The sequence below is a fragment of the Notechis scutatus genome, chromosome 3 (assembly GCF_049901735.1).
Source record: "Notechis scutatus isolate UNSWTSFEM ecotype Mainland chromosome 3, rNotScu1.2, whole genome shotgun sequence".
In the NCBI taxonomy this organism is placed as follows: domain Eukaryota; kingdom Metazoa; phylum Chordata; class Lepidosauria; order Squamata; family Elapidae; genus Notechis; species Notechis scutatus.
The window spans coordinates 59,729,688-59,754,082 of NC_142011.1; the positions used below are offsets into that span (position 1 = coordinate 59,729,688).

Sequence of the window (24,395 nt, forward strand, 5' to 3'; positions counted from 1 at the left end):
GGGAAGGATACTGTAAAATCCCTGTTCCCTCCCCACCCCACTAACCTGCTTTCCAGTTCCATTCTCCTGTGCAGGGCAACAGCCGATCAGCTTGGACTCAGGAAGCAGAGAATAGACGGGGATGGGCCAGGCATAGGTAGTATTCTCCAAACTATTCAAAATTTCTGCTACCGGTTCTCCAGAACTGGTCAGAACCTGCTGAATACCACCTCTGGTTTGGGGCCTGTGCCTATGGCTTCATCCCATGATACCTTCTTGAACCAGGCATCTATAAAAGACTTTCCCATAACCGTTTAACCCAACTTTGGCCTTAGCACAGATTCATACATTCTGCTTGGCCCCTTGTCAGTATGTACAAGTCCCTGTTTCTTGAGAGCAGAACAAATAACAGATAACAGATAACCAGAGTTGGAAGGGACCTTGTAGGTCATCTAGTACAACCCCACACCCAAGACAAATGGCAGTCCAATCTCTTCTTGAAAGTCTTCCTCCCGTTCCTAGCCCACTGCCAATGCACACACCCCAACATCGATTCAAAACTGCTGTTCTCCAACTTGAGTTGCCTTAAGCTCTTAAGGGTTGCGTAGACACCGTCAAACATTTCATATCCTTCTAGTAGAAGCCCTAGCTCTGATTGGCTACCCTAGTATTTCTCAACCTCAGCAATGTTTCTCAGAGCTTGGTGGCTGAGAAATTCTGGGAGTCCAAATCCAGACATCTTAAAATTGCTAAGGTTGAGAAACACTAGGATACCATGTCTGGCAGGACCTCTCCAGTAGGTCCAGTGGCTTAATAAGATTATAAGTATCAGATTTTCCTAACTTCCAGGCAACTGTGTTTTCTGCTGGCTAACAGTTAAAATTATAATTTGTGGCTGCTAGACTGTGAAGTGAATGATCTTCAATCCTAAAGCTCATGTTCCAGTTAATCTTTACATTTCTCACTGAATATTCTTTTGATTTTTGCCCAGGCTGGAAGAAGCATGGTTCCCTTGCTTTCCTACCATCTATTCACAGTATTGCAAAGTGCTTGCTCCCCACAAGCACACACCTGTGTTGTTATATGTAGCAAGATACTGATAGCAGAATAACTGATAGTTATGACCTTATCAAACTTGGTTCAATAGGCTCCTTTTAGAGAGCTGGGCGTGGTTGAAGTGTTAAATTTGATTGGCTCCAGCCCACAGTTACCTGAGCCAGCAAAAATGCAATGTATTCTGTCTTCTTAGCTGAACTCTTCTACTGAACGGTAACCTCAAAAAAGAAAGTTGTATCTAAGAATCTTGCTAGTGTTTAGCTTTACAAAAGATAACTGAAATGTGTGGTTTTTACTTTTCCCTGTGTTATGTGTAGGGAAAAAGGGTGAGCTTCTACCACAGGGCTGAACTACATTTTCAAAGTTGAGGTGGCATTGAGAAGACAAGGGTTGAAATAGTTAGGTATTAGCACAGCATGGATTATGTAATGTGGGTGGCTTTTTATTGGGCTTAGAAGAACATTTGGTTATTTTTTTACTTTGTGTTGATTTTAGGTTGGCCTGAACAGGTACTACACCTGGTCATGTTTGTCTAGGCTTGGAAGCTTTGTAGGGTTAATTAGCTTTTATAATGCAGGTTCTGTAGCAATGCTAATGTATTTTCTGCATGCTTCTTACTAGGCCTGCGCTGTAAGGTGAGTGAATGACCAAACACTAAAGGGATAAAAAGTGATGCGTATTGGAAAAGAAACCTGAAATGTATGAATAATTATTGTGCACACTCAAACACAATAAAATATTAATTTAAGTAAAGAATTAAGGTGCCAGTTTTTTTACTATTTGTGGTTTTAATAGTTATATGTCTGTATTAATTGTACAATGATACTGTTTTAACCGTTGGTTGGAAGCCACCTGGAGTTTAGTGTAAGATGGGTGGCTGTTTTAAACAAACACTGAAAATTTGACATTCTAAGACAAGATATAAAGTGTCAGAGAATTTTGCTTGTGCTATGCTTGTAGAATCTATGATTGTAGAATCTAATGATAGATTCTACAATCACAACGAAGAGCATCGTTCAGGTTCTTTCATGTGATGACTGGGGTGTTCATGCGCATGCGTGAGATGTGCCTTCCCAAATAAAATAAAATAAACATCTTAAAGATCAGATTACTAGGTGAATGACCACTAAAAATAGGTGAATTATATCAAATAAATATAAAAGCAGAGATAATCGCTTCAGATTTCAATTTCTAAATAAGTCATATCCCTGAGAGGACACACCTATGCAGGTCACCATGTTGAGCTTCTAATTCCACAACTTACCCTTTTACAGAGTTGGAAGGGACCTTGGAGTTCAGATTTCAGTTGAATTCATCTTACGATTTTTTTTATCACATACTGTGACAAAACTCTTGACCTAATTCAGACTCCCGAGCATGCTTATCTCTAACTACTCCCTAACCATACAATCTATTTGATGTTTTAAGGTGATCAATGCGAAGGAAGAGGTGAGCTCACAAACGCAGTGAAAACGGGGCAGAAAGCAGTGACTGATAACATCCAGGTAAGCAACTTCCTTAGTATGAAATGTTTGACATTTTAAAAAAATCTTAGAAGGGATGATACCAGCAGTCAAACACAGTCTGCTCGGTGATCACAGAATGTTATCTCAGAAATCTGATGGTCTCTACAACCATTGTTTACCAAAAAGCTGTAACCATCTTTTCATCTCAGGGTTAGGTGAGATTTTCTTTGGAGTCTCCGTTTTGAGTCCCCTCTCCCCGCCAAATAAGCAGTTGGTTGATATATTTCAGTTTTAGATTAAATTTCTGGTCCTTTCTCTTCAGTTATTAGCGTTTCCCTGTCCTAATAAAGTTTGAAGCTTTTTTGTCTACATTTGTCCACATTGATACTTCTTATCCTGTCATTCTATCTGAAGACTATTAAGTTCTTTGTGGCTACTTTTGAACATCTATGCTTTCCTAACCAAAGTTCACCCATATTGTTCTTGGTATTCTTGTTAATTATTGTTATTCACAGAGGTTGTTCCAGAGCTCCAGGTTAAGCTTAAAATTATACATATGCAGTAAAGGCACATCTTTTGTCCAGAGGCATCTCCTCAACAAAGCGGAGAGATATTTTGCATCCTCCTGAAATACTTTAAAATGTTGCAAGGATGGGGATATTTTAATCGAACATAAACAGGACATTCCTTATAACATGTTAGAACTTGAGGAAGCCAATGCTGTATATCTTCTTGTAATGGATTCATTTTATTTTATTTTATTTTATTTTTATTTATTTATTTTTATTTATTTATTTGATTTGCCAATTGTTTACAAGATAATAAGTATAAGCGTATACATAGTTGTGAATACATGAAATGGGTACATATAAGAAAAATAAAAGAATAAGAGAAACAATAGGACAGGGACGGTATGAGCTTTCCTCTGCATTTCAGAATCTCCAAAAATTGCCCATAGATTTGGTTCCAGAATGCCGCGAGAAGCTTCCACTACACTTCAAGAATGGTTGGAGCAATCCTGGCCTCAGGATAAAATCTATCTTCATACTGCCGTGGTTCTGATCTGTGGTTCAACAGCAGCTTGTTTCGTACTGAAATGGTTAGGCCAGAAAAGAATTAAAAAACAAATAGAAGAAACAAGAAGGCAAAGGGATCGTGGCTTTATAGAAATGGAAAAATCAGTGCAGACATTTAAAAGCCAGGTACATGTTTCCTAACTATTTCTTGTATGGTATAAGTTTTTGCATAAGCACTTATTACTTGTATTACTTGTACTTGTGTAAGTACTTATTATTGTATAAATACTTATTACAGTACTTATTACCAGGGGTGGGATTCAAATTTTTTAACAACCAGTTCTGTGGGCATGGCTTAGTTGGTGGGTGTGACTTGGTGGTCATGTTATTGGCTGGGCGTGGCCCACTCAATATCACTCACATCGAGGCACGCATCTCCTCGCCTGGCCTCTCATGACTGTGGGGATGCTGCAACAGTCGTAAGTGTGAAAAATAGTCATGTCACTTTTTTCAGTTCATTGTAACCTTGAATGGTCACTTCACACAAGCAAAGTACCAGCAAAGGAGGGGGAAAAACTCCAGAGAAGTTCCAGAGACAGGAAGTCTAGTCCTGCCAAGAATGTAATAAGGGTTAACGGAGAGGCAGTTTCTATAAGCAGCAGCAGAATGTTTCCTTCCTGCCTTCCTTACAGGATTAAGCCAGTAATTTCTTCTAACAACCGGTTCTCCGAACTGCTTAGAATGTTAACAACCAGTTCTAGCAAATAGGTGCAAACTGGTAGAATCCCACCCCTGCTTATTACTTATTATATATAATGTTTATGTACATGTGTATTTAAATGTATATGTGATATTTTTTCCTGCAGACTTCAGGAGTTTACAGGGAGTTGGAATAATAAGCTAATGGATAAGATACAATTTTAGTAAATAATTACAGATTAATATTTACTACATCCAAATTCGGATTTCTGCTATTTCCTTGTTGTTTGGCTCTTGTTATTAAGGTTGAGTTTGGTCACCATCTCTCTCTCTCATTTCATGACTATACATGGGTGAGAAGGACATCTGAAAACTTCCATGGGATGAACTTTTCTTTTAAATACAACTTTAACCAAAAGGATTACTACTGAATTAAGTGGCAGCTTTGCTGCCCACATTAAGGCTGAGATCCGTCTGTGGTTTTCTGTTGTCACAACTTATAGCTTATCATCTTAGCAGACACAAAATGAAAGTTTGGGTCAAGTAGAACAAAAAAGTCTCAAATGATTTGCAGCACCTACAGTATGTTCTATAGCAGGGGTGCAGAGCCTGGATCTTTAAATGTCAGACAAGACCTAGGAAAACCTTGAATCAAGAGCCATCTAAAAATGACATGCAATGGTAACTGTAAAGCAGGGATCCCCAAATTTGGCAACTTTAAGACTTGTTGAAGTCCAATCAAGGCTTAAAAGTTGCCAAGATTGGAGGCCTCTGCTGTAAGGGGAAAAAAATCCAATGCATATCTGTAAAATAAGCATCTACCTTGTATAATTTTAATGCAATGTCAATGAAATTAGGTAATTAGTTCTGATGTCTATGAAGATTCTCAATCATCCAGGTCATGGTTGTCTCAAAAGAGCTTTTCCAAAAGGCAACTGGACTGTCTTGGTTTTTTTCTTTGAAAAAGTTTTGCTTCTCATCCTTTTTCAAAGTGAAGAGGCTTCTTCAGTTTTTCAGTGTCCAACTGAAGCTTGCCAACAACAACCAATTAATCCCTTTGCCATCTCTCAGATTTGCTCTATCAGATCTCTGGGAAGTGTTGTACTGTGCTCTTTCATTACAGAACCCTGGGTTACCAAGTGATGACATCCTTTCTCTACCTCTGGTTGAACTGGTTGAAAAGCTGAAAGAAGACACTTTGTCTCCAGATGTTGTCCTCTACACCTACATGGAAAAGGTAAACATATGTGGAGACAAAGAACATAGATACAGAAAGAAATATTGTTTACATACATCAATATGCCCATCTCATATATGCTACAGTGCATAAATTGTCACTTCAACATGGCAGAGGAGGACCTCATGTTGATGAGAGAAAACACTGTCTATGTTGCCCAATACTGGCGAATGTCATTTAGTTTTAATTGTATTTATTTTACATACTTTTTTATGTGGGCTATTTCTTTCTAGCCTATTTTATACTGGTTTTACCTGCTCAGTGTTGAGCATTGTATGTCTACGATTTGAAGATGCTCCTGAGATAAATTAAGAGGGAAAAAGTATGCCCAGCAGCAATTGGCTATCCTTCAGTCTTCCTGCCCTGTCTTTATTTTTGAATCCAAATAATGTGAAATAATGAAAATGAAGAAAAAGCTGAAAGTTGATATAGGAGATCAATGTTCCCTATTCATTTGGAAACTTCCTAATTGCAGACAACTCAATGTGGCATACAGTTGGGATTAAAAATACATAGTAAAAAATAGGAACGAAAAATAATTAAGTGGAGATACAAAATGGTTTTGAATATAACAACTATAGAAAATGGATACTTCCTAACATGCCACAAAAGGCTATAGCTAGCATTTGGTGAAAAATGCACACAAATTTTAAATATGCCCATCTGTCTGGAAAACTTTCCAGACCTTTACTTTATTCCCTACTAAAAATGCATGGGGTGTGTATATGTATATGTATGTATGTATATACGTGCAGGCACATATGTATGCACATTGTACTAGAATTAGTTAAATATTGCTCCAGTTTATTTTATTTTGTGTATATAATTTCCATAATTACATATCACGTATGTGTGTGGTTATATATTTATTTCTTTTGAAAACAGGCATCAGAATTTTTTTTATGAATGCCAATGTGTTCATGGAAAAAAGGGACAATAAAAGTTATTTTAGTATTATATCTCAAAGTATAGTCTCTTTAATCTCTTGATAATCTACAGCATGTTCTTAAAAAAGCATAGTTTTGCCAGAACATTAAACCCTGTTAAAAAATGAATGTGTGTGTGTGTGTGCGCGTGTGTGTGTGTATGCATGCATGTATATATAAGTTTATGTCTTGGCGGACATATTTTTAAAAATTATTTATTGAATTTTTTTCTACAGAATAAAAACAGCCCCCCCAAATTAGAAAAAAACCCAGTAAAATAATACTTGTTGTAAAATGTTTTTGGAAGTCAGTTTGTACCCCCTAGTGGGATCATGCTGCCATGGCATTTTGCATTTGTTCCTCTTCTATCTTCCTGGAAGGGGTGGGTGGGGAACAAATACTTGCACCATTTTTTAAAAAAAATAAACATTACAATAATATTTGGAATGCGTGGTTTGTCTTTTACTATAAGAATAGTTTTTTGGGGAAAGACTGATCTTAGTAAAGCGACAGAAGATACTGATGAAAGTGAAACAGCAGATGCAGCGGCAGATTTCTTCTTCTTCTGGGAATTGTGGATCAGGAATAGGGAGTAATTAACAGAGGCAAGCACATTGTTCCACTTCTAATTATATCCCTCCACTTGTCTGTCTACTGTTTTCCTAAAAAGGCTTTAACAGTCACCAAGGAGGTGAATTGTGTGCGCCATTTTATTCCAGAATGTGAGCCATTTCTTCAGCAACTGAAAAACCAGAAGGAAAAAGGTTTATTGTATGGGGTACCTGTCAGCATCAAGGACCACATTGCATACAAGGTGATTCCATTTCTGTGATACATTGGTTTTCTAGAAATGGCAGACAAGAAGCAGCTGCTAAGAGAAGACCACTAGAAACCTTTTTAAGATATATATTTGTTTATGTCAGGGGTCTCCAACCTTAGCAACTTGAAGACTTGTGGACTTCAACTTGAGGAATTCTTCAAGTTGAAGTCCACTAGTCTTAAAGTTGCTGAGGTTGGAGACCCCTGGCTTATGGTATATAGCCCTTTTATAGTGGAAAGGGATAGGAGACCGTGGCCTACTGGAAAAGCAAGCCAGATAGTCCTATTTTTGCAGCCTCCATCCAGAGCCTCTAGAATTGTATTGCCACACCTGGCTGCTGATTTTTAATGGTATGATTTTTTGCTCTCTTTTTAAATAGTTGAAAATCCAAACCTTCAACTTTAATGAGTTGAAAACCGAAACTACATCGAATATTTTATTTAGTTACTGAAATAGAAAGCTCAAGTTGTGTGTTTTTTTTAAAGTGGGTATTTTAAAAAATCCTAACAGAAGAGGAAAAGGAGGAGAAGAAAGATGGTAGAAGCTGTTATTAGGTGCAGAGGTGGTATTCAGCAGGTTCTGACCAGTTCTGATAGCGGAAATTTTGAATATTCAGAGAACTGGCAAATACCGTATATACTCGAGTATAAGTCGACCCGAATATAAGCCGAGGCACCTAATTTTACACAAAAAACTGGGAAACCTTATTGACTCGAGTATAAGCCGAGGGTGGGAAATGCAGCAGCTACTGGTAAATTTCAAAAATAAAAATAATTAATTTGGGAAGCGATCTCACTATCTCATGTCGCCTCGGGAAGGGAAAGGCAAAGCACTTTTGCCTTTCCCTTCCCGGCTGGGCTGTTGGGAGTCGCTGCCGCCGGAGCGGCCCAAGGCCCGCCGCCTCGGGAAGGGAAAGGCAAAGCGCTTTTGCCTTTCCCTTCCCGGCTGGGGCTGTTGGGAGTCGCTGCCGCCTGCCTTTCCCTTCCGGCTGGGGCTGTTGGGAGTCACTACCGCCTGCCTTTCTCTTCCCAGCTGGGGCTGTTGGGAGTCGCTGCCGCCTGCCTTTCCCTTCCCGGCTGGGGCTGTTGGGAGTCGCTGCCGCCTGCCTTTCCCTTCCCGGCTGGGGCTGTTGGGAATCGCTGCCGCCTGCCTTTCCCTTCCCGGCTGGGGCTATTGGGAGTCGCTGCCGCCTGCCTTCCCTTCCCGGCTGGGGCTGTTGGGAGTCGCTGCCGCGGCGTGGCCCCAGTCCGCGTCGCCTCGGGAAGGGAAAGGCCACGGCTTGAAGGCCGCCGCTGGAGCGAAGCTGCGCGCAGCCGCTGCGCTAGCATTGGATCGGGCGCGCTGGACGGTTCCGACCGCCCCGAGCGGCGTCGTCTTTGGCGCCCGCCCAGCGCCACGGAGCTCCCTGTATCAGGAGAAGGGGAAGACCCCCGGGCGGGGCAGGAGAGGAGCTTCTCCCGCCCGCCCCTCTTTCCGCGCCCACCGGTGTCCCCGCAGGATGACCCCCGCCCTGCAGTCGCCGCCGCTTGAAAGAGACGGGCGGGGTGGGTAGAAAGGCGCCGGGCGCCCTTGGAGGAAAAGGTCCGCGTTCGCCTGTCTGCCCACGGATGTCAGCGGAGCTTTGCCGCTGCTTCGTCTGGGGTCTCTGGGCAAACACGTCCACCCGGCGGGGCTTGTCGCCTCCGGCACGCAACGAGCGCTGCCCTCGGATTCCCTGTCCGGTTGCCCCCCTTTAGAGGGCGATGGCAGTAAACTGTTCCCGTAGCAGCGGCAGCGCACTCCCAACAGCCCCAGCCGGGAAGGGAAAGGCAAAAGGCACTTTGCCTTTCCTTCCCGAGGCGGCGGGACTGGGGCTGCTCCGGCGGCAGCGACTCCACACCATTTTTTTTTTCAGAGGGGAATCTGACTCGAGTATAAGCCGAGGGGGATTTTTTCAGCACAAAAAATGGGCTGAAAAACTCGGCTTATACTCGAGTATATATGGTACCTCCTCTGACTGGCCCCATCCCCATCTATTATCTGCCTCCCGAGTCCCAGATGATTGGTTGGGTCTTTTTTTGTTGCCCTGCACAGGAGAATGGAGCTGGAAAGCAGGTTAGTGGGGTAGGGAGGGAATGGGATTTTGCAGTAACCTTCCCCCAGAAACGGGGTGGGAATGGAGATTTTACAATATCCTTCTCCTGCCATGCCCACCAAGCCACGTCCACAGAACCAGTAGTAAAAAATGTTGAATCCCACCACTGATTAAGTGTTAAGATAAATAGCTGATCTACACCTGTTTCCTTAATATTTCCTTCACCTTTAGGGCCATTTGACAACATGTGGCTTTTCTCATTTTCTTGATGTGGAAGAAGAAGACAGTGTGTTGGTCAAGGTGTTAAAGAAACAGGGAGCAAATCCATTTGTATTCACCAATGTGCCACAATCTTTATTCAAGTAAGTTTTTGTGCTAATAGTTTTTATAGCTACCGGTCACTGCTATGTATTGATAAACTTTATCTCCTAATTGTGCAGTTGTAAAAACACACACCTGTTTGTTATTCGTTCACAGTTTTACTTGGCTTGTATTGGTCATGTCTTGCTATATTTGAATAATCGGTAATGATTGCATTTATGGATGATGTCTCAGTCCCTTGCCTAGATCTAAGTCTTAACTAAAAGTGATCCTAAGAGAAGTACCCATCATTATTATGTATCCATAGTAATAATAAATAATAAACCAGAACCCAAAAACTTTCACGTTCAGCTGTCAGAACACGTTGTGTTGTAAAAGCTGTCTTTTTGTAGATATGTGGGGCTTCAGACTTTTCTCTCTCCTTAGTTACTCAAATACCCTTAGGGTTTTTGCTTTCTGCTTCAAATATATTATATTCTGGTTAATCTGAAAAATCAGCTAAATCTTTTTGATATATGACTACTTTAGAGTAGAACATTATTTAGAATATCAGAATTAGGGACCTCAGATACAGTAAGAGAAGTTCTACTGAGATGAAGACTTTTTAATTTTTGTAAGTGAGTTAAAAACTATCTTCAGAAGGAACAAGATTATAGATTTCCTATATTTTAAATATTTGTTCCCACAATCTTATGTATTTCTATCACCTTTCAGCTATGACTGCAGCAATGTAGTTTTTGGGCAGACTGTGAACCCTTTTGATCATAAGAGAACTCCAGGGGGCTCATCTGGAGGGGAAGGGGCTCTAATTGCTGGAGGAGGCTCCATTTTGGGATTTGGATCAGATTTGGGTGGAAGTATCCGTCTACCCTCCAGCTTCTGTGGTCTCTGTGGGCTGAAGCCAACCGCAGGTAGATTGAGGTAAGTACTAAAGTTATCATAGACTATGCAACTGATTATCACACTTCGATAAGATGCAGAACTGTAGAGCTGGAAAAGATCTCAGAAATCATCTAACAGAATAATCTGCTGGTGTTGGAATGCTGTGTTTACAAAATCTCTTTAAAAAAACCCTGCCATTCAATTTCTGTTGAAAAACCTGTTGGAGATATTGGTGATCTTGGAGAAATTATGAAATAGCTTGATCAATGCTCACAAATTTTACTAATGATATTATGTACTGTGATTTAGACCAGACTTCTTCAAGCTTGACAGCTTTAAGATTTGTGGACTTCAACTCCCAGAATTCCTCCTCCCCGGTCATGTTAGCTCAGGAATTCTGGGAGTTGAAGTCCACAAGTCTTAAACTTGCCAAGTTTGAAGACCCTTGATTTAGACTTTCACCTAGGAAAGGAACATCCTGTAGGGTGCTAGGACCCTACAGTGTAAATGTGAGAGAGAATTTCTCTAGCAAATACTTTCATTCTAAGGAAAACCAAGCACTAAACTTAGTTGCAGAAATATAATGTTTTTGCCCTAGAAGTATATTATAACATGTAATTCAAGTATGTAACGATTCTTCCTTCCTTTCTCCTTCCATTTATATTTCTCTAAATGGTGTTTCTCAAATTGGAAACTTCAAGATGAGTGGACATTAACCCATTAGTTGGGAATTCTGAGAGTTGAAATCCACACATCTTAAAAGTTGCCAAGTCCGAGAAACATTGCTCTAGTCTAAACAAAGGACATACACAGATAGAAACAAATAGAAGCAAATGTGTCTTGTACAAGAACACCCACTTGATATTTGTCACCGAGTGATGATTCAGTTGACAAGGTCTTCCAAAAAGCTATTTGTGAATGTATGCTATACATGTGTATTTCTCTGTTTTACAGTGTTTCTGGAGTAAAGGAGCCTTTTCATCTTATGTTAAGTAAATATCATTTTTTTGTGGAAAGTGGGAAAGGGGTGAGAGATCAATTCTGAATGAATGTAAAAAGTGACTGAGCTGAAGAGCAATGGATATTAGGTAGATAGTAATTGAAATATAAATATTAACAAGAAATGTGGAAATATAAGATGATTTTTCTCGAAGGAATGAATGTAGAGCAATTTAAACAAAGCCATGACCATCAAAGTCATGGTCTTAATTTGACACGTATTTTACTTTTGAGCAATAAATCCAAAATTGGATTAGCTGTCTACTATTACTTCATACACATATTCATCTTCTCAAGTTTTAGGAACAATAGGACCAATGGCAAAGGATGTGGATAGCCTTGCTCTGTGTATGAAGGCTCTCTTATGTGATTACATGTTCCAGCTGGATCCCACTGTGCCACCTATGCCATTCAATGAAGAGGTAAATTTAAAAAAGGGAGAGAGATGTGTGTGTGTGTGTGTATGTGTGTATGTATGTATGTATGTATGTATGTATGTATGTATGTACGTATGGTATTCAGCTTTGTTCAGGTATTTTCCCACATCATTATAGTTGTGCTTTTAAAGTTGTAGCAACGTTTCGGCAGAATCTCATCTGCCATCATCAGGCTTCTGTATTGTGTTCGTCTGTGAGTCAGACTTTTACAGTTGTTTCAGTTTTAAATTTGGGGCTAGCCTACTACTGTGCCAGAATGGTTTTTTCTTCATCCTGATTGGTTGGGAGTCTTGGTCTGTGTTTATTGGTCTTGGAGTTTGCTGTGTTCTGCTTGATTGGTGTTTCTAATATCTTCTGTCTGTTTTGTGGCTTTTTTGTGTGTCTTGATTGGCTGGCAACATTGTGTTCCTGTATTGGAGGCTTTTAGTGCAGCTTGGCTCCGAGTAAATAGACGGCTATCATTTGTTAGGAAACTAGGTTTCACCTGGGTGCCTGGTTGGGGTGTGTTTGAGCTGGAGGTATCAGGGGGGATCTGTTTGTGCCCAGGTGTTTGCCTGGCAAGTGATGTGGAGATTTTTTTGTTTGTGAGTGCAGGCTTCCAGATAATTGACAGTCTGGTGGAATCATCTCTTCTATTCATGCTTTCAGGTCTTTTTTCAATCTCTATGGCTTCTCTGATAATTCTGTGGCTGGGGTTTTCTATAGTGGCTAGGGTTTTGGTTATAGCACAACTATAATGACGTGGGAAAATACCCGAACAAAGCTGAATACCATATATATATATACATACATACACACACACACACAAACACACACACACACACGTATGTATGTATGTATGTATGTATGTATGTATGTATGTATGTATGTATGTATAACAAGAATAGGACCCTATCCACACTAAAAATAAACCTCCCCAAAACAAAACAAAACAAAATTAAAAAAAGAAAAAGAAAAAAAAAACAATTTTGGGATTATATATCTACACACGTACATGTGTGTGAAGGACAAGTCTGTTTAATTTCTCCTGGGAAAAATATTGATATAGCTAATAGTCACCAGTTTGAGAAAATATATCCTTCTTTGTCATGCTTTTCAAAGCTCCTTCAACCAGAGCAATATCTTCCATTATTAATTTTCACAGTAACAAAGCTGGCAGCTAATAAAACACATTAAATCAATTCCTTAATACTGTATACGTGCATTACGAAAAAGTTAGCTCACAGCAGGATTCATTGTAAAGATTGTGAGATTTTCCAAATTTCTTCAGAAAGTTTCAATCAAAACTACAGCTAATTGAGCACTGTCATCAAAGCTAGTAATATGCGCCAACTTGCTTATCACCCTGTCAACACCTTCCAGAAAAATTGCATATTAAAATTACATTAAAATTACATTATATTTAATTAGATTAAAATTACTTCACTTAAATTTCCTAATTTAAGAAGAATGTAGTGCCACCTGAGAATTACTCTCATGGTCAATGCTTTTTAATTTGCTGAAACATATTTAAAAGTCTTGCCCATTGTTCTAAGTATCCCACCACCCAAAACAGAGATCATGCAACTCTGTGAGCCTCTGGATGCCAGGTTCTACTAATAATGTGACAATTACAACAATGTGATTAACAAAAGTGCCATCACAGAGTTGATGATATAGCTCTCAATCCATTAATGTTAGTAACCGAGATATTTTTTTTCCCCTCTCTAGATTTATTCAAGCTCTACACCTCTACGGATTGGGTATTATGACACAGATGGCTACTTCTTGCTCCCACCCTGCATGAGAAGGGCTTTGCATAAAACCAGGAAGCTTCTCCAGGAAGCTGGCCATACAGTGTGTATCTTTGCTACTACTGCTTACTGTACAACTTATTTGCATGTAAAATAGTTTGATACAGAATAGTCAGTGAGCTTCTATATGGAGGGATGGCTTTTGGCATGGCTAAGTGAAAGGCAACATGTCTTTTGCTCCTTAGTGATGTTTGATAAAGACGAAAGGAAATATAGAAGGGGAACAAATTGGAAGGCAATGTGGCTTGGAATGTTACATCCACCTAGGTGCAGCATAAATATGACCCAGTGGCTGCTGTATCCTGGTGATGCTGTCTTCATTTTATCACCTGAGTCACAGTAATGTCATATTCAGCTTAAATTAGCCCCTAAAACAGCCAAGAAACTACACATTTTAGTTGTGTGTGCAGAATGGTATACTTTCCTGACCATTCATTTGGTTGGGCCAAAATTGGCCTCTTACTAATTAATTATGAATAGCAACTGAGCAGTGGGGCTGGTAGGCTTTCGTGGTGCAGTTGTACAGGCTGATGTTGACCAGGGGTTTATTGCTGTTTCATAAGAGCACTAAACCCTTGTTTTAGAAAAAGTCTAATATTACAGCTGAATGCTCCTGTGGGAAGGGGGCAGTTGCAAAGTGATTGGGGAAGGAGTTTTCCCATAGGAGCAAGGAAATCCACACCTATCCTTACTGCCCTTCTGTAGAACAACCATGTTCAAAAGCAGCTAAAACATCAAAAGCCCATATTTAAAAATGAGTGTGTGTGTGTGGGGGGAAGCTGCCAATGGAATCACGTGCTAAAGTGGGATATTCTGCATGTTATTGTGCAGTGTTCCCTCTTACAGCCACTCAGCTGATTTTCAGACTAGTTCTGGTGGTTTAGGTCAGGGGTCCCCAACCACCGGGCCCCGGACCGGTACCGGTCCGTGGATCATTTTCTACCGGGCCGCCAGTTTGCTGGGCGCCGCCATCTTGTTTTGATGAGAAAGTGCTTCCAGGTGAGGTTTTCCGGTTGGAAAGCGGCGTTTGGGTCCTGAAGGAATCCTCGCGCCTTAGTTTCATCGAAGGGGGGGGCGCGCTTCGAACGAAGAGCCATCCCGATGGCAGAGGAGATTAAGAAAGCACAAAAAAGCACAAAAAAGGTACAAAGGAGGAGTTGAAGGTGGCGGGGAGAAGCGGGGGACGGCTGGCTGGCTGGTCGCTTGGCTCGCCTTGCCTTGTCATGCGTGCTGATGCCGGTACCAGGCCGCGGATCATTTTGTGATGCCGGTACCGGGCCATGGCACAAAAAAGGTTGGGGGCCACTGGTTTAGGTGCCCTATCTCTCCTGCCCTTCCCTTCAAGCCTTGGAGACCTGCAATATCAGCTTTCAGAATGGGAGATTCAGGGGCTAAGAAACCAGATGTGGCCAAGAGCCATCTCTCCTCATCCCAACTGAATGGGGTGGGAAAGGAAGGGAGATATGATCTGCCACCCCTTCCAGTTCTCACTATCTTGGGAATCCACTCTCTGGGAAACCTGATGCCCACTCTGGACTGTAGATCTAGCAAGAATACAGTTGTCTTCTTCTATTCTGTCGCCACACCTGAGAGCTATTCTCTAGGTTGTTTGTGGTGTCAGTTTCCCCTCCTCCTCTTGACACTTTTCGCAGCCTTGCAATCCGTTGCCAGAAGTTTGGGCAAATCCTGGAGCAACTTCTAACAGTTGACTACATCCTCTGGTCCAGGGGTCTTCAAACTTGAGAGCTTTAAGATTTGTGGATTTCAACTCCCAGAATTCCTCCTCCAGTCATATTAGCTCAGGAATTCTGGGAGCTGAAGTCCACAAGTCTTGAACTTGCCAAGTTTGAAGACTCTTCCTAGTCTATTTTTTAAAAAAAATACTTGCTTTTTCTCTGATCCAGATCCAAGTCTATTAGGAAGAGTAACTGGTGGGTGCTTTCTCAACAGCTGTTGGCTTGTTGACAGAGGGAAAGCACCAATCCCTTTCCTTAATTTGCTCTTAATTGGACATCAGCATTTGCTGGCATCCTTACAGTGGCAGGCTAGGAAGACAGATCAGCCAGCTGGCAGTTTTTATGTTGTCTTTTCTTGTCAGCTGAAGATCTGGTGAATAGCACTAACAACCACTGGGAGGAGCCCTTTGTGTGTGTATGCTTGTATAGAGAAAGTTGTATTGAGTGGACAAACAGCATGCAGGAAAATAGTTAATCTAGACTTGTTTTTACTTGGCACCTTTGAGGTTTAACTGAAAACCCCTTTGTTATTTGCAGCTAGTTCCCTTCAACCCACCTTCTGTGGATTATTTTATGGATGAAATTTATCTGAGAGGTGCTTTTGGAGATGGAGGCTCAAGTTTGCTGGCCTTGTTGTAAGTAGTTTATTGAGGATGCTAAAGAACATTTAAAGAGTGAATAGCAAATAAGGACACTGCTCAATATTACTGTGTTTTCATTAAAACAACATTTTAACATAAGGCCATTGTTTTCCAGGAGGTGATAATAATCATCATTACCATTTGCTTTATGATATCAATGAATTAACATTTTCTTATTAAGGGGAAAGTATATCGGTACTTGCATGACTATGCAATTTCCACATAGTATGACAAATTCATATGTTTTAAGAAAATGTTGGGGAGAAGGGCAAAGACTGCTGATCCACTTGTCTGTTCTAAAACAGCCCTTGATAGCTTTAGTCTCCGATTTCCTCTGTAAAATGGTCAACATCACTTCTTGCTAAATGATTGTGGTAGATACATTTATATAAAAAGAGAGTGAATTTCCAATCTTGCTTTCCTTCTCTATTGCCTGTCAGTCAAAAAGACATAGTGGATCCAGCTTTGAAAGAACAAGTGAAAATCCTTAAAATCCCAACGTTGGTGAAGAAAGTTTTGGCCAAGTTCGTCAAGATCTGGGTGAGTCTTAGATATCTTTAGGTGTGTATGGGATCAAATTTGTGATAGAATTATTGTATTTTGGGGGTATAAAAACTGAAACAGAAGTGTCTTTAAACATATTTGCATTGTGAGCAGCAGCATTGGGTGTGTATGTGGTGCGGGGGGGAGAGTCAAAGGGTTCAGACGGATGGAATTGAGAAATTACAATGCAAACCCCACACCCCTTCTGTGTGCATTGTGACTTTAGGCATTTCTCTATAGGCCATGGGAGTCAAACTCACATTGCCATCACATGATGTTTTGTGACGTTTTCCCCATTCGCGGAGCTGGGGTGGGAATGGCCTGTGTGGGACACGTCTGACCCATGGACCGCCAGTCTGACACCCCTGCTATAGGCCCTTCACAGGATCTCTGCATTATCATTTCCATTCCACTTTATCTCAAAACAGTTTGAAGCTCCTTATGATTGTCTATATCACCTCAAGCCTCAAAATGATGAGAGCATGCAGAAAACCCATTCGTCTGAGAAACAGAGTGCAAATCAGGCAGGCAGTATCGTATCCCAGAATGATGAAAATCTCCACTCCGTACAGAATAACAGAGTTGGAGGACTTCTAGTCTTACCCGCTGCTCAAGCAGGAAACTCTTATGCCATTTCAGACAAATCATTGTCCAATGATTATCTTCCACTGATTAATTGTTCAAGAAAAAGGAAGCATATTTTTGCCCCCTTGCATACTAATAAGGGGTGGGTGGGTGAATGGGAGACGGCTGGACTGGCATACAAGGATGATGGACATGTATGTGGGGAGCTATAGCTTGACACAGAAGTAAGACACCAGAAGGGAGGCATAAATTCTCACTAATGGGAAATGGCCTACATTTCTCATGCAGAGCTGCAGTGCAAGTTATCAGCTTATCTGCCCAAATGAAGAAATAATGAGGCTGAAGAAATCCTGGGCTGTTTCTGAATTGTTGCAGAAACCCTACAGTTATATGGCCTCTTGTTTGCCCATATCACTAGTTTGATTAGTGCTCTGATAGCCAGCAGGTCTGTATGGTTGGAATACCTGCTCCTCAGGACTTGTCCATAATGGTCTCTTTAAATTAGAAATGAAATTGCAACTGTACAGACATAACATTGTGTATCTTCGCCAGACCTTACAGATCAGAGATTCCGTTTTTTGAAATTCTGTATAATTTGTAAACTAAATCCAATAGTACTAATAAATCTAGATTTTCACTCAATGCTGTTTTCTTTTAAGTTTCCCCGACTGGCTGGGCACCTGGATGCATTGTGTGGAGTGAGGTAATGGCGAAATTATATTCCTACAAATTTACCAAAATGAGACTTTTAGCTGACACACTATAAAAAATTGGTGTCTTTATATTTGGCCCCTTTGATCTCTTACAGGGATTGATCTTTAGAGTTGGCATTAAGAAAAAAAAAATAGCAGTTCAACAGTGTAGTTTTTAGGATTAATATGATTAAGTTCATTACTTATGCACTGTGCCCAAGTATTAATTTTTTTTAAAAAAATCAGGTACTTTTTTGCATTGTGATGTGCCATTTGATAATAGCAATTAAGCGATTTTATTTGATAAGATTTTGATGTTCCACCAACTGTGACATAATTGATAAAATATGTGATTATCTCATTGGTTGTGTGCCATCAAGTCATTTTCAGTTCCTAGCAGCCATGTAGATAGACTTTCTCCATAGCAAGCTGTCCCTAACTTGGTCTTTCAGCAGTTCCAACATTGCACCCATTGTCATTGTAACGAAGACCATTCATCTGATCACCCTCTTCTCTTTTTCCCTCCACTTTTCCCAGCATTATAGCATTTGCCAGAAGGTTAGGTTTCTTGTAACATGTCTGAAATACGATAATTTGAACCTGGTTATTTGTACCTCTAATGAGAACTCTGGATTGATTAGTTTGATGATACATTGGCTTGGTTTTTTGGCTGTGCACAGTATCCTCAAGAGTTTTCTCTAACATCAGAGCTCAAAAGTGTCAATATTCTTCTTATCTTGCTTCTATATGGCCCCAGAATTGTCTTGTTTCAGGCACACACATGTGATCATCTTGATTATTCAGCAGAATTGCAATCTGTTATATTTAAAGAAGGTTTGGCTTACATGTTACATATTTTTTGTCTTTCAGGAATGTGAAGGACCTATGGGAGATCCATAATGAATTGATGGTAAAAGCATTTGTTGTGATCATAAAATTTAAAAATCAAATCTTATTCTGTCCTTCCAATAAGATAGATCATGTTGATTGTATTTTTCCTATCTGGCAACAACTTTTGTTAGCTTTCAACACATTTTTAATTACTCAGCTACAGTTTATCAAGCCTAGATTTTGTCAGGACTTTAACGACTATTGCTGTTTGGGCTCAGGTCTATCAGAAAAAGTTTATTGAGCATTGGAAAAAAGACAAGCTTGATGTTGTCCTGTGCCCAGTTCTGGGGCCCGCCTTCTTTCTTGGATATCCTTCAAAAATACTTGGTAAGCCTTACTGTGGCATAATGTGTACTTGTTCATTACATTAAAAAAATATCAACTTTCAGGAGGATCCACCAACAATTTTGCACAGGTAGACGAACTAGGGTTGCTTCGAAAGATGGTGGTTTTGCTATTCTCTTAGTAGAGAAATATTAATGGTCAGAATGCTCTAGAAATTTTCATAATTTTATTTATTTATTTTGTCAAATGCTTACAATATAATAGAAATAAGAATAAACATATGTTTAAATACATGAAATAGGAACTAATAATTGGGGACAATAGGACAGGGACAGTAGGCACGATTGTGCACTTATGCACGCCCCTTACAGACCTCTAAAGAATGGGATGAGATTAATAGAGGTTAGTTGGAGGGTAAAGGAGTGGGGATTAGAGGAGGTAACAACATAATCATGTAGTGAGTTCCAGACATTGACCACTCTATTGCTGAAATTGTACTTCCTGCAATCAAGTTTGGAGTGGTTTACATTAAGTTTATATCTGTTGTGTGCTCTTGTGTTGTTGTGGTTAAAGCTGAAGTATTCATTAACTGGTAAGTCATTGTAACATATGATTTTATGTACTATGCTTAAGTCTAATCTTAGCTGGCATAGTTCAAGGTTGTCTAAGCCTAAATCTCAAGTCTGATGATATAGGGTATTCTGTTGTGAACAGAGGAATGTAGTACTCTTCTGGTAAAATACTTCTGAACTCGCTCAGTTGTATTTATGTCTGATATACAGTGCGGATTCCAGACAGCAGAGCTGAATTCAAGTATTGGTCTAGCAAAGGTTTTGAACGCCCTAGTTTCTTATATATTCTTATATAGGAATACAGCTTACATGTAATTCTCACTGAGAGATTCCAATCTGGTTTCAGGCGAAATTTTCTGTCCATGGCATGACTAGTATAGCTAACTTTAGCATCATTGCACTTTCAAAACCAAGAAAAAAATGGAACAGACCAATTTTAGAAAGTTGGTCAATTCTACCATAGATAGAATTACATAACTGAATTTTGCCGATAGAAGGGTTTGGAAAGGGGGATCCAAGGGAAAGGGAGAAGATATCTAATTTCACCTAACTCTTTATTCTCTGTGTTCACCTTCATAGCTGCTGTCTCTAATACCATGCTGTACAATGGTTTGAATTTCCCTGCTGGAGTTGTACCTGTCACCACAGTTACAGAAGCAGATGAAGAAGAGCTGGCACAGCACCGGGGAATCTATGGTGACTACTGGGATAGGATCCTGAAACAGGTTTGTATGAACTCAGGAGAGGTATGACAGAAATGCTTGTGGATCGATAATATTTGAGATCATGAAGACATTTGATTTCACCAAAAAATTAATATTAGTTTTTGAAAATTATCTGTTACCATTGTATAAATAAATAAGGTTAACTTGTTTTGTTGTTAGTTGAGAAGTCATGTCTGACCCTCGCAACCCCATGGACAATGTTTCTCCAGGCCTTCCTGTCCTCTACCATCTCCTGGAGTCCATTTAAACTCACACAGACTGCTTCAGTGATTCCATCCAGCCACCTCATTCTTTGTCATCCCATTCTTCTTTTGCCCTCAATTGTTCCCAGCATTAAGTTCTTCTGCAGTGAGTCCTTCCTTCTCATTAGGTGGCCAAAGTATTTGAGTTTCATCTTCAGGATCTGGCCTTCTAAAGAGCAGTCAGGGTTGATCTTCTCTAGGACTGACAGGTTTGATCGCCTTGCAGTCCAAGGGACTTGCAGGAGTCTTCTCCAGCACCATAGTTCAAAGGCCTCAATTCTTTGGCGCTCAGCCTTTGTTGAGGTAATTCCCCGTTAGGAGAATGAGCGCATACACGGAGATGTAGTGAGAGTGGTAAAGAATAACACACAAACAGCACACAGATACACTGTACAGTAAATGTAGGTTTTTACTTCCAATAAATGTTTAAGCAAAGTCCAAGATAAGCAGTTCAAGTCATTCACAGGTAAGGCAGTCAGTGTTCAGTTCAGGGACAATCCAAATATCAAAGGCCAGTATCAAAAAACAGTTCAGTAACAGACTTACATCAACGTTCAGTAACAATCATTAGGAGGAAGGCAACTCTCTCCAACAGAAAGGAACAGAAACTCACTGAGAGTAAACAACCCAGGTTTCTGGCTCCATCTTATGGCCATTTGCGGAACCACACCCAATTACAGTTTTTGCATGCTCTTAAAGATACAGTATTAAAATGGTTTATATCCAAATAACTGTTAGGTGACTTACATTCCTAACAGCCTTCCTTATGGTACAACTTTCACAGACATACATTGCAATTGGGAAAACCATACCCTTGACTATACGCACTTTTGTTTCTTGTCTTTTGTTGGCAGGGTGATGTCTCTGCTTTTTAGTATGCTGTCTAGAAAGTTATGGCTTTGCCATAGCTTTCCTCCCCAGGAGCAAGCATCTTTTAATTTCTTGTCTGTAGTCCCCATCTGCGGAGATCTTGGAGCCCAGGAAAATAAAATCTGTCACTATCTCCATTTCTTCTCCATCTATTTGCCAGAACTTGAGAAGGCCGGATGCCATGATCTTAGTTTTCTTAATGTTGAGTTTCAAAGGTTAATTAAACTTCACTAAATTCTAATGAATTAATTTATTACTACCCAAAATTGCTAACAATAGAGTTTAAATTAAGAATATGTATGATCTAATATCATCTTATTTATAAGTATTCTTCCCAAAAAGGGATGAGTATGGATAAATAATGTACATGAGGACATTATGGCATGAAAAGATATAATACCATATATTACAACTGTAGAAGATTGACCTGCCTGAGTTGAAGGTGGGAGTGGGTCAAACGCATCATCAGTTTTGAATCTCTTCATTCCCACAAGAGCCCAGCCCTTCTTGAGTTCCATTGACTCTTATCAGACAGCAATTTGCTTTGACTGTTCAGATTCTTGTTGACAAGTTAAACTTACAACAAGCCTTTATATTCATTTGAACTGCCTGGATTTTCTGTTTTTTTCCCAGCGCTTGTCAACCACTAAACATTCACGCTGATTGTAGATTTTTTTCTTGCCTGGGTAGATGAACTATATTACTTCCAAAACAGAAGTAGACCTTATCTTACCGAAGTTTGGAAATAACAATAATTTGAGCATATTGTCAGACAGTGACTTAATATTGCTGAAAAATACACTGACATAAAGCAGTGATGGCGAACCTTTTTGTTGTGGTGTGCCGAAAGCACACACACATGTGTGCCGGCACCACAATGAACCCCGCCACCCTGCACATGCGTGCACAACACCCCCATCCCCTTTTCTGTACTGCGCATGCCCGCGTCTCCCAGCTGATCTTCGGCCCGTTTGAGGCCATTTTCACCCTCCTGGAGGCTCAAGGAAAGCCTCTGCCGCCTCGGGAGGCCGAAAACAGGCCTGTTCTGGCACTTCCGGTATTTCCGGAAGGCACGTTTTTTGGCCTCCCAAGGGTACAGAGGCTTCTCTTGAGCCTCCAGGAGGGTGAAAATGGCCTCAAATGGCCGAAAATCAGCTGGGAGACGCGCGCATGCGTGTGCAGAAAAGGGATGGGGTGTTGTGCACGCATGTGCAGGGTAGCGGGTGCATTGTGGGTGCCGGCACACACATGTGTGTGCTTCTCGCACACCACAACAAAAAGGTTCGCCATCACTGCTTTATGTCAGTGTATTTTTCAGCAATATTAAGTCACTGTCTGACAATATGCTCAAATTATTGTTATTTCCAAACTTTGGTAAGATAAGGTCTACTTCTGTTTTGGAAGTAATATATGCCCGTACAAATGGCTCCATGTGCCACCTATGGCACGCTTGCTATAGGTTCGCCATCACGGGCATAAAATATCGATCCTGAGTCGCAAAAATGTTATCAATCTAGATAAAGAACAATTACCCTGAACAATTTCAGAGGAAAGCTTTAAAGAGATTTTTTTTTTTGGAGCAAATCTATTTTCAGCTGTAAAATATATGGATTGAAAATTCTCTTCTTGTTTTCGAAAGGGGGAGAAACCAAGCAAGTTGAGAATTGGAAGGAGAGAAAGGCTTAATCTAAGAATCCAGGATTATAACCATTATGTTTTAGGGAAGGATATTTTTCTATATTTTCTCCCAAGGCCAGGATTAAATCTTGGCAAATAAAAATAAAAATGATTTAAATCCATTTTAAATAAATCTACTGAATTTGAGGGGCGGGGGGCAGCAAATATTTGGTTAACAGTTTACCTATCCTGGTCATCAAACTAAAGATGGTCAACAGTTAGTGTGGGTTTTCACTTTTCTATGTAGGCACTTAAGTCTTTTATCTCTTATATTTTACCTCTTTGGGATGATTGGCTTCCAAGGCATACAAGAGAAAGAATCATATGTTGCAAACTGTTTTATTAATAATCTCAACTAAGAATCTGAGAAGTTAAGGGTTGCAGTCCTTTGAAAACTTACCCGAGACAGGAGGTGTACTCCAAGGATACTTGCTCAAGATCACTTTGCAATATTAAAAAAAAAAAAAAAGCTTGAACCTTTTGGACCTGAGCTATCTGACTGCTTTTGATTTTTCACGATCTCTTTCAGGCAGTCAAAGGTGCTGTTGGGCTTCCTGTGGCAGTTCAATGTGTAGCTTTACCATGGCAGGAGGAATTATGCCTTCGGTTCATGAAAGAAGTTGAGATGCTGTCTAACAAAGAGCAACAGAAGAAAGTCATTTGAATCTGATAGGCAATTTGCAGATCAATGATGCATCTGGACTTATAAAAATGATAGAATATCAAGGAATCTCTGACACAAGTTTGATCCCAGAATATTCGTTGTTCGGTCAAAGGGGTCATCTTTTGAATAAATTATTCACCTCTGCAAATTGCCCTGAAAGACTGGTCCTCTTTTTTTGTATTTTATGTGCCCAGTTGAGGCTGTGCTGTCCAGATAGTTTAGAGTTAATGGGATTTGGGATAGTTAGTTAGGAATTGTAAACTGTCCCCTTAAGGGAATGCATCATGGTAAATGTAGTTAAGGCATCCTGGGAAATGTAGTCTGTTGTAATGACGAGGCAGTCGAGGTGTTTGATCATGATCAAATGAATCATGATGAACTTTATTGGAGTCTAGTCTTGCATTTATACACATTTTTAGTAATCCTCCAACATTGGTTAACTTTGGTTATTGCTTAACTTTCGTTACTGTTTAGCATAGTAATTAACACAATTAATTATCTCTAGTTAAAGTCTAACATATGTTTACTTCCTCTCTCTAATCCTCCTTTACATTAGTGACTTTGTTT

At 40.2% G+C, this 24,395-nt stretch overlaps 1 protein-coding gene across 4 annotated transcripts; it reads left to right on the top strand.

Moving 5' to 3' along the window:
* Positions 1 to 1,175: 1,175 nt before the first annotated feature.
* Positions 1,176 to 23,980, top strand: LOC113410989 (vitamin D3 hydroxylase-associated protein-like). 4 transcript variants are annotated; one of them, XM_087960208.1, is made up of 17 exons: positions 1,176 to 1,248; positions 2,464 to 2,540; positions 3,438 to 3,703; positions 5,340 to 5,453; positions 7,050 to 7,193; positions 9,505 to 9,635; positions 10,309 to 10,515; positions 11,431 to 11,468; positions 11,773 to 11,897; positions 13,623 to 13,748; positions 15,979 to 16,076; positions 16,523 to 16,622; positions 17,870 to 17,913; positions 18,773 to 18,812; positions 19,012 to 19,120; positions 20,230 to 20,375; positions 23,694 to 23,980. In XM_087960208.1, exons 3-17 carry the CDS (start codon positions 3,473 to 3,475, stop codon positions 23,826 to 23,828), a joined length of 1,788 nt encoding a protein of 595 aa, XP_087816334.1. In that variant the 5' UTR covers positions 1,176 to 1,248; positions 2,464 to 2,540; positions 3,438 to 3,472; the 3' UTR covers positions 23,829 to 23,980. The 4 variants fall into 4 exon arrangements, with proteins under 4 accessions (XP_087816334.1, XP_087816336.1, XP_087816333.1 ...); XM_087960210.1 differs by having other exon boundaries at positions 3,460 to 3,703; XM_087960207.1 differs by lacking the exon at positions 1,176 to 1,248 and adding an exon at positions 1,535 to 1,670.
* The last annotated feature ends 415 nt before the right edge of the window (positions 23,981 to 24,395 follow it).

What these genes read in the sequence shown, in the direction of transcription:
- LOC113410989 (XM_087960208.1), top strand. Translation starts at nt 3,473, where the DNA reads ATGCCGCGAGAAGCTTCCACTACACTTCAAGAATGGTTGGAGCAATCC. An exon ending in CTATGCCATTCAATGAAGAG is followed by an intron (nt 11,898 to 13,622) that starts GTAAATTTAAAA and finishes TCCCCTCTCTAG; the next exon opens with ATTTATTCAAGCTCTACACC. An exon ending in CCAAGTTCGTCAAGATCTGG is followed by an intron (nt 16,623 to 17,869) that starts GTGAGTCTTAGA and finishes TTTTCTTTTAAG; the next exon opens with TTTCCCCGACTGGCTGGGCA.